The sequence below is a fragment of the Leguminivora glycinivorella genome, chromosome 7 (assembly GCF_023078275.1).
Source record: "Leguminivora glycinivorella isolate SPB_JAAS2020 chromosome 7, LegGlyc_1.1, whole genome shotgun sequence".
Taxonomy (NCBI): domain Eukaryota; kingdom Metazoa; phylum Arthropoda; class Insecta; order Lepidoptera; family Tortricidae; genus Leguminivora; species Leguminivora glycinivorella.
In genome coordinates, this window is record NC_062977.1 from 13,841,720 (window position 1) to 13,854,484 (window position 12,765).

Below are 12,765 nucleotides of genomic sequence, written 5' to 3' on the forward strand. Positions count from 1 at the left end.
CCGATATCCGTGTTATCACACCAATATGTCGGAAAGGGACAAAAAATCAAAACTAGTGTACGTTTTAAATGTACGGAAAAATCAAAACTAGGTTTGTACGGAGAATCGATGGTCCCTATCCTCTTAAGCGTTCGCGATTTTGTGGGAAATTTCAACGTAAATCAGTCTGACAAATAAATGTGGTTAGTGTTGGTGCAACTGGGCCTAAGCTTTACAAATGGACGTTCATATCTGCTATAGGCACTTTACGAGTGAAATATTTTTGTAAGTTTTATACCTGCCTTGTATATACTGTTTTGTATTATACAAATATTTATGTTGTTCGTCTGATGTACCTAATGTTTCAACGACACCAAAAAACTGTACCAAATATACGTGTTCACTGTAAATATTTGTTTGGATTTACATATATTATTTTATAAAACCATCTTTCATGTAAGCAATTTAGCAAAATAAAATTTAATAAATGTTACTTTTATGTAGGTACCCTTATATGCAGCTTACAAACCCATATTTTGATAACTTCAAGCAAATTTTTCATTTCAACAAGACGTAATCGAAACTATCGATTGTTTAAATGGGCCATTTTTTTCAAAGTTGTCCACCCCGCTTTTTTTGTAACGTGGGTATTTTTCACGCGATTCATACTCAGAATGCGAGGTCTTTCGATCCTTATAGGAGAAAAAAAATGTCCCAAGATTTCCATACATTTTTTCGAACCGCCATACAAAATGTATTAAAAAATGGTAACGGAATGGGAAAAAACCTTGGGACACTTTTTTTCTTCTATTAGAATTGAAAGAGCTCGAGATTCTGAGTGAAAACCACATAAAAAATTCCAAATCCAAAAAAAGTGGGGTTGAAACTTTGAAAAAAATGACCCAAATTAGTCTTATTAGAAAATTTGAACACAATATTAAAAGGTCTATGTCACTTTCTAATCTTGTCCATAAGTGCCAAGAATGCCGGCATGAGCAGCGATATTTACTAGACCAGAGCCTCTAGCCAAGAGTACAATCGTTCTGTCGTACCAATACAGAAGAGCTATATAGAAAACTGCGATACAGAGCGTCAACGAGTCTACTCTTGGCTTTAGACCCGTGTGCGTAGCCGAATGCACAAACGCTCACGAAACGCTCCCGATTATATCTATTTCGTAGCTATCTATCTCCCTATATGTCAAACGCCACTCCGAAGTTTTAATAAGTGTAGCCAAGGCCACGCCGTTTCCATGGCGACTGGAACAAAGTTGGCAGTTCTGAGTACCGATCAATCATTAGTGTTACAACTGCTGCTATAATGTTACGACTCATTGTTTCAGGTGCCACGTGTTCGTTTGATATCCAATTATCAAGTAACCATAACGTATGCGGAATGAAATCTGGACAAAATTCAATTTCTTATAAAATAAATATAACATACTTTGTTTTTAAAATCTTTCATGATTTTAATTATGTATTAAATAACGTTAAATAAAAGAGTTAGTTTTCTCCAATGCGAGGTTAAGCTTCAAATTTATCTTCCATATGATAACTTTTTAAAGAAGCTTCGTTTGCTCGACATTTTTCACATTTTTGTCCGTAGGATCATTAAGTGTTCTGCAAATAATAGTTTTCTTATCATGAAATTTCATTTAATCGACATATTATTAGTCATTCATAAACCCAGAAATACAAAAACAGCTGCTTTTTTACATTTATTGACTTAACGGTTAGCACGGTAAGAAAGTGAGCGAATCATAACCAATATTGTAATTTTTATTTAATTTATTATTTTAATCATTTTCAAAATATTTTTATTTACTTGTCTCCATCGTTCTGGTAAAGAATGAATAGCATCGGCGAAAAAGTTCTTAGGTTTAGATTCAAAAAACTCAGCTATGTATTGTCGTAGATGGGCTTGATCATAGGGCTTGTGATATACGTGTTACACGCGGAACCGTAGCTACGTAGCCTTAGCACCGGCGGTGCTAAGATCCCGTACTACACGGTCACGTCAAAGATACGTATCCGTTTCTTGATTCGGCTACGTTCCCGCGAATCTCGGCTTCGGCTCCTCTCCGCTCGGTTGTTGAAAGAGAGCTTGTAAGTGTCGAACGGACCCTTCGCATTATGTGTTATACTCGTGGTCTTTGCATTGATTTGATTCCAGGTGTTTTTTTAAGTAATTACATATTGGTATTATTCTGTTCTCTGATAACCAGACATTATGAGTTTGTACAAAAAAAACCAGAGGTGGTATTGGTGGGATTTTTGAATCTCACCGGTGCCTTGTTTTGTATGCAGCCGATGACTATTTAGTACGAAATAAGCCACCCGATGAGAATCAAAAATCGCACCTCAGGTAGGTACTAGCTACTTGGCGATGTCGATGAATATGAAAGTCCATCCAAATAAATATATTAATATCTCTAATTAATATTTACTCCCTAGTAAGAAATGCTACAGGTAGACCAATGCAACAATTTAAAAGTATTTTAAGTGAAATAATAATATACACTGTTGTTCATAAATATTATTACTGTCTGGACAACCGTCTTTCGTCGGTGAAAATACTAAGAAATAGTTGCACGTGCAGATAAAGATAACAAACAATAGTGTGCGGGCCATTGATAATAATTACCTTCAAGCAGCTTTGGGATTTACCTGTTAAGTACCATGTGTTCCTATTGTTTGTGAAGTTAAGTGAAAGCAAAAATAACAAACTATTTGACTACTTCGGATACTACCAACTATAAGACGCTGACTGTACATGTTAGATTATTTAAAAAAAGTTGATTAATTATAGTCTGTGTCATGTGAATGAAAATAAGAATTTTACCTATTTTTTTATATGTTGATTATACGCGAATTTTTTTAATATAATACACATCTTTTACAATTTGTACTGGTCTATTATTTTTGCCTCCAACATAATATTTGCATCTTATTATTTTTGATCACTCTTAAAACTTTATTTAAAATGCAAAAATATGGAAACTGAAATTAAAAACTCGCCCCTTGCATTACATTCGGGGGTCTTAGTGACACGCATAAAATCTACACTAAACGTCACGGTCACGACTGGATCCGATCTACGTATAAATAAGATACGTATCTCCGTGTACACGTAGCTACGTATCTTAATTACACGTAGCCGAATCACACGGAGCAAACGGAGCGGATCTCCGTTGCCGAGTAACACGGCAACGGAGATTCGGCTACGGGTACACGAAACACGGTCACGACCAGGAGCTCTACTTGATCATCGAACTTTTTTTCATTCAAGGCATTGCTTAGCGATCTGAACAATGCGTAATCCGTAGGTGCCAAGTCTGGAGAGTACGGTGGATGAGGTATCACTTTCCAACCTAGCTCCAATAGCTTTAGCCGAGTCACTTTTGCAATGTGTGGGCGAGCATTGTCGTGTAAGAAAAAAACTTTAGCGTGCTGTGGACGATTCTGACAGATTTTTTGGTTTCAATTTTCAAGCTGATTACAGTATACTGATGCGGTAACAGTCATTCCACTTGGTAGGAGTTCCCAGTGAATAATACCATGAATATCCCACCAAACGGACAGCATAACTTTTTCGGGTGAGGCTCTGTTTTTGGTGCCTCTATTCCTTTTTCGTTTGGAGCTAGCCACTGACGTTTGCGTGTGTGATTTATATATAAGACCCATTTTTCATCTCCAGTGATAAGATGGTCCAACCAGTTGAATGTGCGGCGAAAAGACAGAAGTTGTAAGCAGATATCGGCACGGCGGTTTAGTTGATGTCTATCAAGTTCGTGCGGTATCCAAACACTGTATTTGTAGTTTTTTCCCAACTCGTGTAAATGTGTTTCTATGGTGACATGAGAGCAGCCTAACTCGGTAGCAAGAGTACGACTCGTTAGCCTCGGATCTCCTTCAATTAAGGTTTTTAATTTGGCTACATCAATCTTCACCGGTCGACCAGACTTAGGTTGATCTGTGCCCTATCCCACAAAAATTTACAAGCGTACAATTCGACAAAATTGTTGAGTTGTAAACATAATAATGTACCACAATAATTACAAATATGTGTTCGCTACAAGTGTGCAGTGTACAAATAAGTCACTTTTGTGAAAGCGTATCACAAAGAATAAGGGTATGTCATGACACCTATAAAATTGTAGGACTGTGAATTGTAAAATATACAAGCGAAAAATTGTAATATTACAACTACAAATATGTAACAATTTATTTAGCTTCTTGATATTGAAGGTAGTTTCACTTTTTACGCAATACTTACGAAGGAATTAGATTGATTATATTTAATTACAATGGACTTACAAGACAAAATGACCATCTTAAACCACATTCAAGAAAACAAAAACATTCTTTTTGGCAAATTTTCTGACAAATTAACACACGCTATCAAAATTAACAAATGGAAAGAGATAACACAAAATTTAAACGATTTAGGGATAATGGAAAAAGATTGGAAGTATTTAAGAGACACTATGTGGCAGAATTGGAAAAGACGTACAATGGTAAGTACTTACATTCCTTTTTACCGGTTTCTCAATGTAAGTATATGCATTTTGTTTTTATCCAGTATTTTGTAAACTATACTATACTTAATGTCAAAAAAACCTTAAGGCACATGCACCAATTGAAGATACCTTTTTTTCTATCTTGAAAAAACATTTTTTTTTTATACTACGTCGGTGGCAAACAAGTATACGGTCCGCCTGATAGAAAGCGGTCACCGTAACCTATGGACGCCTGCAACTCAAACAGTGTCACATGCGCATTGCCACCCATTAGAAACTCAAATGTGATAAATTTATAATCGTACGAGTATACCTAACGTATACAGAGTGGGGCCTGTCACAAAGGCGAAGAATTGAACTGTAGGCTATTCTCCTTATACTGATCAACGTTTGTTCGGCGACTTTTAAAAATAAAAATAACTTGAAAGTTTTTTCTAAGAGGTAATGTATTGCAAATTCTGTTAAGTCTAAAGTGTGACAGACAACGTCAATGACAACAATAATGGCGTACATTGAAGCTAATATTTATTTTGTATGAAAAATAAAAAATTTAAAGACTTCATCATTTTTAAAAGTCACTGAATAAATGTTGATCAGTATAAGGAGAATAACCTACAGTTCAATTCTTCGCCTTTGTTACAGGCCACACTCTTTATAATAGTAGAGTAACAAAAACGAACGAAACGAAGAGTTATAAAAATGAAATTTAATACGTAAATTGTTTAAATAATTTTTACTGCTAACATGATCGTGAATTTTCTTTCAGGAAAAAAGAGACAATCGCTTTAAAACGGGTTCAGGAGGAGGAAAAAAAATGAAATATGATGCCAGTGATGACTTAATCATAACCATTATTGGTAAGGAGTCCCCAGTCATAAACGGAATAGATTGTGCTGAATCTTCCGGTTCAAGTGCTCCACAATCAGCTGAATTATTTTCCGTAGAAACTGAGTGTAATTTAGAAAAAGATGTTGCTCAAAGCCCAAAGGTTTTACCAACACCTATAAAAAAAAAGTTAGCATCTACCAGATCATCGGAAGGGGAAAAAATATCTAATGAGATATTACAATTGAAGAAACGGAAACTTGAATTAGAAATTGCAAAGTTGGAAAGAGAAAACTACAAATTGGACTTAGAATTAATGAAACTTGAAAAAGAGTTAAATGTTACAAGACCCTCCAAATTCACATTGCCTTTGTATATGCAAGATGACAACATTATTCAAATTAATTTGGTAAACGAGCCTTCAGAAACAATGACTGAGAGCACAGAAAGTATTGTCACGTCTGAATAGTTTAATTAGTATAGAAATTATACATAGTTTAATCTGTGGTGTCCTAATTGACAGATTAAAGGCCACGAGTTTCTAAAAGTAGGTATAAGGTAGTAGGTATAAGGGATTGGAGGTACAACCCGATAAGTTGAGAATTTTTTTTATTGAAATAGAAATTTCTTGTAGTTTACAATGTAGTTCTAATTTCAAAAACCATTCTGTCGACGTATCGGGTTACCGCCCAACCCTCCCCATCTGTTTAATGTTAATAATAATAATTTATTATTTACAATAAAATATACTCTAGGGATTGAGGTGGGACGACATGCTTGTTTGCCACTGTAGCATAAACAAGAGATAAAGCGGGCTTATCTTAATAAGTTGAGATAATTTTGCACGTTGTAAATACGAGTAGGTAGGTATGTACATTGTTTTATGTACCTAAGTTAATACTATATAGTCATGGCCAGATATTTAAAAAATACTAGATTTTTTCCATTGAACTGACATATTAAATTTGATGATTTAAAATGATTTTGATCATAAAAAATCTTGATTTTAATTATCTGACTATGACTGTTACCCTAAGGTTGTCTGGAAGAGATCGCTTTTTAGCGATAAGACCGTCTGTTGTTACCTAGTTATACTCTCACTAAACATTCTGTATACATATAACATGTAAAATGGTGCAATAAAGAATATTTACTTACTTACTTACTTACTGTAATCTGTAATCGAACATTAAAATAAAAACATCGTTTATCGAAACTATTGTTTTATTTTATAATCATTAATTGGTAAATTAAAAAATGTAATTAGTAATTTTCAATTGAAGTGTTCTATTAAGGAGGTTAATACTTGTATAGCTTCAATGTCATCAAAGTCATTATTTTCAATATTGTATTGAATGTCTTGTTCTGTGTCCGTTGTCAATGGAGTATCCAGGTAAGCGTTTGAGCCTATACGCTTTTCCAAATTATGCAATATTACACATGCCAAAATAACTGTACTGGCAACCTTAGGTTGTAGTCTTAAATGGTTAAGATACGGAAACTTTTCTTTTAGTATCCCCAGTGCGTTTTCAACCATTCGTCTCATCGATTTGAAAGCACTTAGAAATCGATCCAATGCTGCGTTTCTTGGTATGCGAGCTGGAATATTTGGGGTCATTAACCACTTTTTCAAACTATATCCACTGTCACCCAATATTACTGCATTAGGGAAAGGTCGCCACCCGTCATCCCATTGCCGAGATAACGATGAACACCTTAAAACCCGTGAATCATGTACGGAGCCAGGCCATCGTGCATTCACATAAAAAAATTCTAAATTTGGTCCACAAACTAATATTTATAGAATTTGGGATCCTGAGCCCAACCATCTTAAAGCAGTCAGTAACTGTTGTTTAGGATCAAGAGCATGACTTCTTCTTGTCGGATGTCTAAGGTTTCCACCAATAGTTTGCAATAGATATTCGACGGTAGATTTACTCACTCTGAACCTTTGATTAAATGTAAAATCCGTCATGGTCAAAGTTAAATTTATTCTTTCCCTATATGTTCTTGGACGTCTTACAATGAATTCTTCTTCACTATCACTGCTACTTGCACTAAACATTTCGTGGTACAAATTAAGGGTTGAAATCTCTAAATATTAGTGAATATGATAAAATATACCGCAATGTGTCTATTCGTAAATTTGTAAGAGGGTGTGACACTCGTTTTGTTGACTTGTACGTACAATTATACATATATGTAAAACTGTTACCACAATTTAATGTAGCACAAAACAATTGTCAGCTACAAATTTGTACGTTTTCCGGAAAATATGTGTATCGTTTGTAAAGTTTTGTGATACAATGAATTGTAAACTTGTCGATACAATTTACATATTTGTCAGAATTTTCCGCTACAATTTTGTAATGTCTGTATTTTGTGGTACGCACACTTGTACTACTACAAACTTGTAACTTTACACTTGTAAAATTGTAGTTGTAAGTTTTGAGGGATAGGGCACGGATAATGAAAAGTCGCCACTACGAAACCGCTGGAACCATCGTTTCGCCGTGGCCTCAGACACAACTTCAGGAGCAACACGCTGACATATATTACGCACTGCTTCGGCGGCTGAATGGCCAGACTGAAATTCATATAGTAAGCAATGCCTTACATGCACTTTTAATTCGTCCATTTTCTTCCTTATATTAGCTCGGCGACAGCTAGTGAATGACTGACGAGAAACTGTGCGACTCGCCCTTTATATACTTTCGACCATAGAAGATTCTAGAACTCTCTCAAAAATTTTATGTGGAATTCAATCGATCGCTCATTACTTTCTTACCAACCCAATATTTTATTTTTGAAGACTATTAGGCTTAACTTTTTTTAATGTGTATTGATACCCACGTCTTCTAGATATTTTTAATCACTTTCGCTGCCTCATTCGAATGCTTCCTCGAGCTCTCTGTAAGATTTTGTGCCTCAGGGGGCCGACATTTCTTTTAATCAAATTTGTCCCAGAAAATTTGCCAATGCCGTAATGTTTCCTTGAACCACGCTTTGTTGCGGTAGTTTTTGTAAAGAAAAAGGACGCAAAAATATTATAAATCGACTGTTAGCTTCTAACCCTTCCTACAAAACTTTCCACGGACTTCGCATTCGGCCATAGGAAATTGGTATGTAGAATATAAACAGTTTAGCGAGGTCGTTCTTCTCGATTGACCATAATTTCAAGAAAAGGAATCCAATACTCATCAAACTTACCAGTTTAAATGACAGATATGTAAACTTTAATCTGGCATTTATACATTATTTTAGTTTATTTATTTACTTACTCTATACGGTATCAAAACTTTGTCCAGATTTCATTCCGCATACGTTAATTGCCTTAAATTTATATTTTAGTGATAGTTTCTCTAATTTCAGTTTACTTTGTCAACCTTAATAGGATAATTTTTAATAAAAAAAAAACCGTCGCCTTTCGGGTTCTGGTGAAAGCTACTTGCGAATGTTGGATTATGTAGAAATGTGTAGGTATTTTTTAAAACTGCTTTTAATGCTTTAATTATTAGATGGCAACAGAAATGAATATACGTATAACGTTAAGGTTTGAGGAGTTTCCTCAATTCCTCATGAATCCGATTATAAGAAAAGCTTGACAAACTTTGACTTGAAAACTCAATATGCTTAACAAACATAACTAAATAAATGTCACTGTTCTGAACTTAAATGCATGCTTTTCTTACAAAAATACCAAAGTCACTATGAGTGTGCCGTTCAGATTTGAGGAGTTCGGTTCTGACCATCATCAGCAGTTCCACTGCACCAAATATCACTGTTCTGGACGTAAGTGCATGCTGTTCTTATAAGAATACCAAAGTCACTATAAGTGTGCCGTTCAGATTTGAGGAGTTTGGTTCTGACCACCATCAGCAGTTCCACTGCACCAAATATCACTGTTCTGGACGTAAGTGCATGCTGTTCTTATAAGAATACTAAAGTCACTATCAGTGTGCCGTTCAGATTTGAGGAGTTCGGTTCTGACCATCATCAGCAGTTCCACTGCACCAAATGTCACTGTTCTGGACGTAAAGTGCATGCTGTTCTTATAAAAATACCAAAGTCACTATAAGCGTGCCGTTCAGATTTGAGGAGTTCGGTTCTGACCATCATCAGCAGTTCCACTGTACCAAATGTCACTATTCTAGACGTAAGTGCATGCTGTTCTTATAAAAATGGCAAAGTCACTATAAGCGTGCCGTTCAGATTTCAGGAGTTTGGTTCTGGCCATCATCAGCAGTTCCACTGCACCAAATGTCACTGTTCTGGGCGAAAGTGCATGCTGTTCTTATAAAAATACCAAAGTCACTATAAGCGTGCCGTTCAGATTTGAGGAGTTCGGTTCTGACCATCATCAGCAGTTCCACTGCACCAAATGTCACTGTTCTGGACGAAAGTGCATGCTGTTCTTATAAAAATACCAAAGTCACTATAAGCGTAAAACAATTAATCTGCACTATCGAAATTATATTGCTCTATTTGTGGCTTATTTTACACATTGTTACCAGTGCGTCATGGACTCATGGATTAGTTGGTAACCTTATAACTGTGAAGACGATGTCCGTACAGGTATCTACTTTTCTGTAATAAGAAGAACTTACTCACTAAACGATGTTGGTAACAAATCAAATTATTTTATTAAATATTTTTGATTTGTTTTTTTTTAAGTAGTAACACTACTATATATAAATTATAAACTAAAATAGATACCATACACTAAAGAAAAAGGCGCCCAGCCTTCAGAGATAACATACACTAGAGAAATTTCGACGGGTACCTCGGCGGTCGAGGTGGTGTAGCGGTTTATCACGTCAGCCGCGTTAGCTGGAGACCCGGGTTCGATTCCCGGCTTCGCTACCAGCTTTTTCTTTAGTGTATGGTATCTATTTCAGTTTATAATTTACTCACTAAAGTTCTAATATTCCTGAATTGGATGCACACTCGAAGTGATGAGCCATCCATACCACACAAAGTTAGATCACATTCAGAGTGGTCTTTCATATCATATATTTTTTGGACGCAGTAGCATAGGCACATTTTATGTCCACGTCATAATTATGAACATAAGGAGTGTACAAGTTTCTAATGGGTCGGCAACGCGCATGTGACACCCCTTGAGTTGCAGGCGTCCATAGGTTACGGTGACCGCTTTCCATCAGGCGGGCCGTATACCTGTTTGCCACCGACGTGGTATTAAAAAAAAATCTTATGAATAATATGATATCCGAGAAGCAGCGGCATTCATCGTCCCTTTACGAAGTTTATCTACTTACATCTTAAATCCGTCTCATTTATACAGAGTGGGGCCTGTAACAAAGGCGAAGAATTGAACTGTAGGCTATTCTCCTTATACTGATCAACATTTGTTCAGTGACTTTTAAAAATTATGAAGTCTTTAAATTTTTAATTTTTCATACAAAATAAATATTAGCTTCAACACTTTAGACTTAACAGAATTAGCAATACATTACCTCTTAGAAAAGACTTTCAAGGGTAATAAAAATCAAAATACAAGTTATTTTTAAAAGTCGCCGAACAAATGTTGATCAGTATAAGGAGAATAGCCTATAGTTCAATTCTTCGCCTTTGTTACAGGTCCCACTCTGTATACGGCCATCGTGACTATCAAAATGTCACGTGCTAACTTTATATTCGCCTTCAGCTCATCTGAGATACATGAATTTTAAAACTACCATTGGACTGCTTGTATAACCTTTATTGTATCCAACATTTATCACAATTTTCAAAGATTTTAAAAAAGAAGCTCGAACAGCTCCAGTTGTCTAGTCTATGGCATCCGGTACGACAAGTCATTTCGTTTAAAGTATATTTCAGTAGATTATTAGAGCAACCCTGTAAATGGGAAAAGTATATTAGCATATATACACAAGGGAAGGGATGGGACTCTCTTAACAGGGAGAGAGAATCATGTTATTAAGATAGAACTTCACTTAAGGTAAGTTCGTTTAATCTAATAATAAGCTGTAAAAAAGATAAGACAGAAAGGTAATAATCATTTAATAAAGTATCTTTTCCTGTCCTATACGTCAGCGCTTAAATTTTTTGATAGCATATGGCCCCTATGTTTTTTCTACTTGATTTTATGTAATTAATCTTTTTTTTTTAATAAAAATAAAAAACACTAAAAAAGACCGTTACCTAATTTAAATAAAAATTTAATATTAAGTTTCCATAAAATCCCTAAACCTGCTAAGTGAGTAATAATACGAATAAATCAGAAATTCCAGCATCGGAATTAATTGTTCATCAAGAGATCTCGGGAGAGCCGTTAAATAATTAACAAGAAAGTGCTTAGATTGTTAGTCAATTAGTTATTCTGTGTGAACAAAGTTTTCAATCCTCAATTCCGCATGGACTGACCTAAACAAGTCAGCAACAGGTTTTTGTCAAGTTCTTCTCGAGATAACTTGAAAAGTGGTTTTTAGGGTTCCGTAGTCAACTAGGAACCCTTATAATTTCGCCATGTCTGTCTGTCCGTCCGCAGATAATCTCAGTAACCGTTAGCACTAGGAAGCTGAAATTTGGTAACAATATGTATATCATTCAAGCCGACAAAGTGGTAAAATAAAAAGTAAAAAAAAATGTTTTATTAGGGTAACCCCCCCAAACCGTACGTACGTAAAGTGGGGAGTGATTTGTTTTTTTTTTTATTTCAACCCTAACGTGTGATATATTGTTGGATAGGTATTTAAAAATGAATAGGGCTTTAAGAAGTAATTTTTTGATAATGTTCATATTTTCGGAAATAATCGCTCCTAAAGTTAAAAAAATGTGCCCCAAATGTAAATTTAAAAAAGGGGGGGGGGGGGCATCTAACTTTTGAACCATAAGTTCAAAAAATATGAAAAAAAAATATTTTGAACTTGATAGGTTGAACAGTTTTTGAAAAAAATACGGGATACTACGGAACCCTACACTGAGCGTAGCCCGACACGCTCTTGGCTGGTTTTAAAGAGAAGTATTTAAACGCGGCAAACATAAGTTCCTGTTCTGTTGGTGAGTCTAGGAACAGAAGTCACCAAATCATCCGGACAAAATCTAAATAATCAGGAAAGGAATTATTAACAGGATTATAGAAGTAGACATCTCATGTTGTCCGGATATTGATTGGTCCGAGCGTAAGCGGAGTTATTTTGCCGTGGCACAGAAACTTAGTATTTCATGTGCTCTGCCTACCCCTTTATGGGATACAGGCGTGATTACATGTATGTATGTATGTATTTTATACAAGACTAAAAAATTAACCCAGATTTTTGCATCCTAAACGTAGGGTATGCAATATAACATCGTAGCATAAAATGCTTCTAGAGAAAATCGTACTCTTTATCATACCGCAGTTGTACCTACCGGTAAAAGCTTTTGAACATAAATTCAAACTTATCGTCTCTTTAAAATGTGAAGGCAAACCTATTTCT

General features: G+C 35.4%; 1 protein-coding gene across 1 annotated transcript; it reads left to right on the forward strand.

The window, feature by feature from the left end:
* The first annotated feature begins 4,215 nt into the window (after positions 1 to 4,215).
* On the forward strand, positions 4,216 to 6,022 carry LOC125228371. Its single transcript, XM_048132916.1, has 2 exons — positions 4,216 to 4,495; positions 5,265 to 6,022. The coding sequence occupies exons 1-2, from the start codon at positions 4,286 to 4,288 to the stop codon at positions 5,790 to 5,792; spliced, it is 738 nt and encodes a 245-aa protein (XP_047988873.1). The 5' UTR covers positions 4,216 to 4,285; the 3' UTR covers positions 5,793 to 6,022.
* The last annotated feature ends 6,743 nt before the right edge of the window (positions 6,023 to 12,765 follow it).

Bases quoted from the DNA above. Each gene is read 5' to 3' on its own strand.
- LOC125228371 (XM_048132916.1), top strand. From the start codon at position 4,286: ATGGACTTACAAGACAAAATGACCATCTTAAACCACATTCAAGAAAAC. The intron at 4,496-5,264 runs GTAAGTACTTAC...ATTTTCTTTCAG, and splicing joins ATTGGAAAAGACGTACAATG to GAAAAAAGAGACAATCGCTT.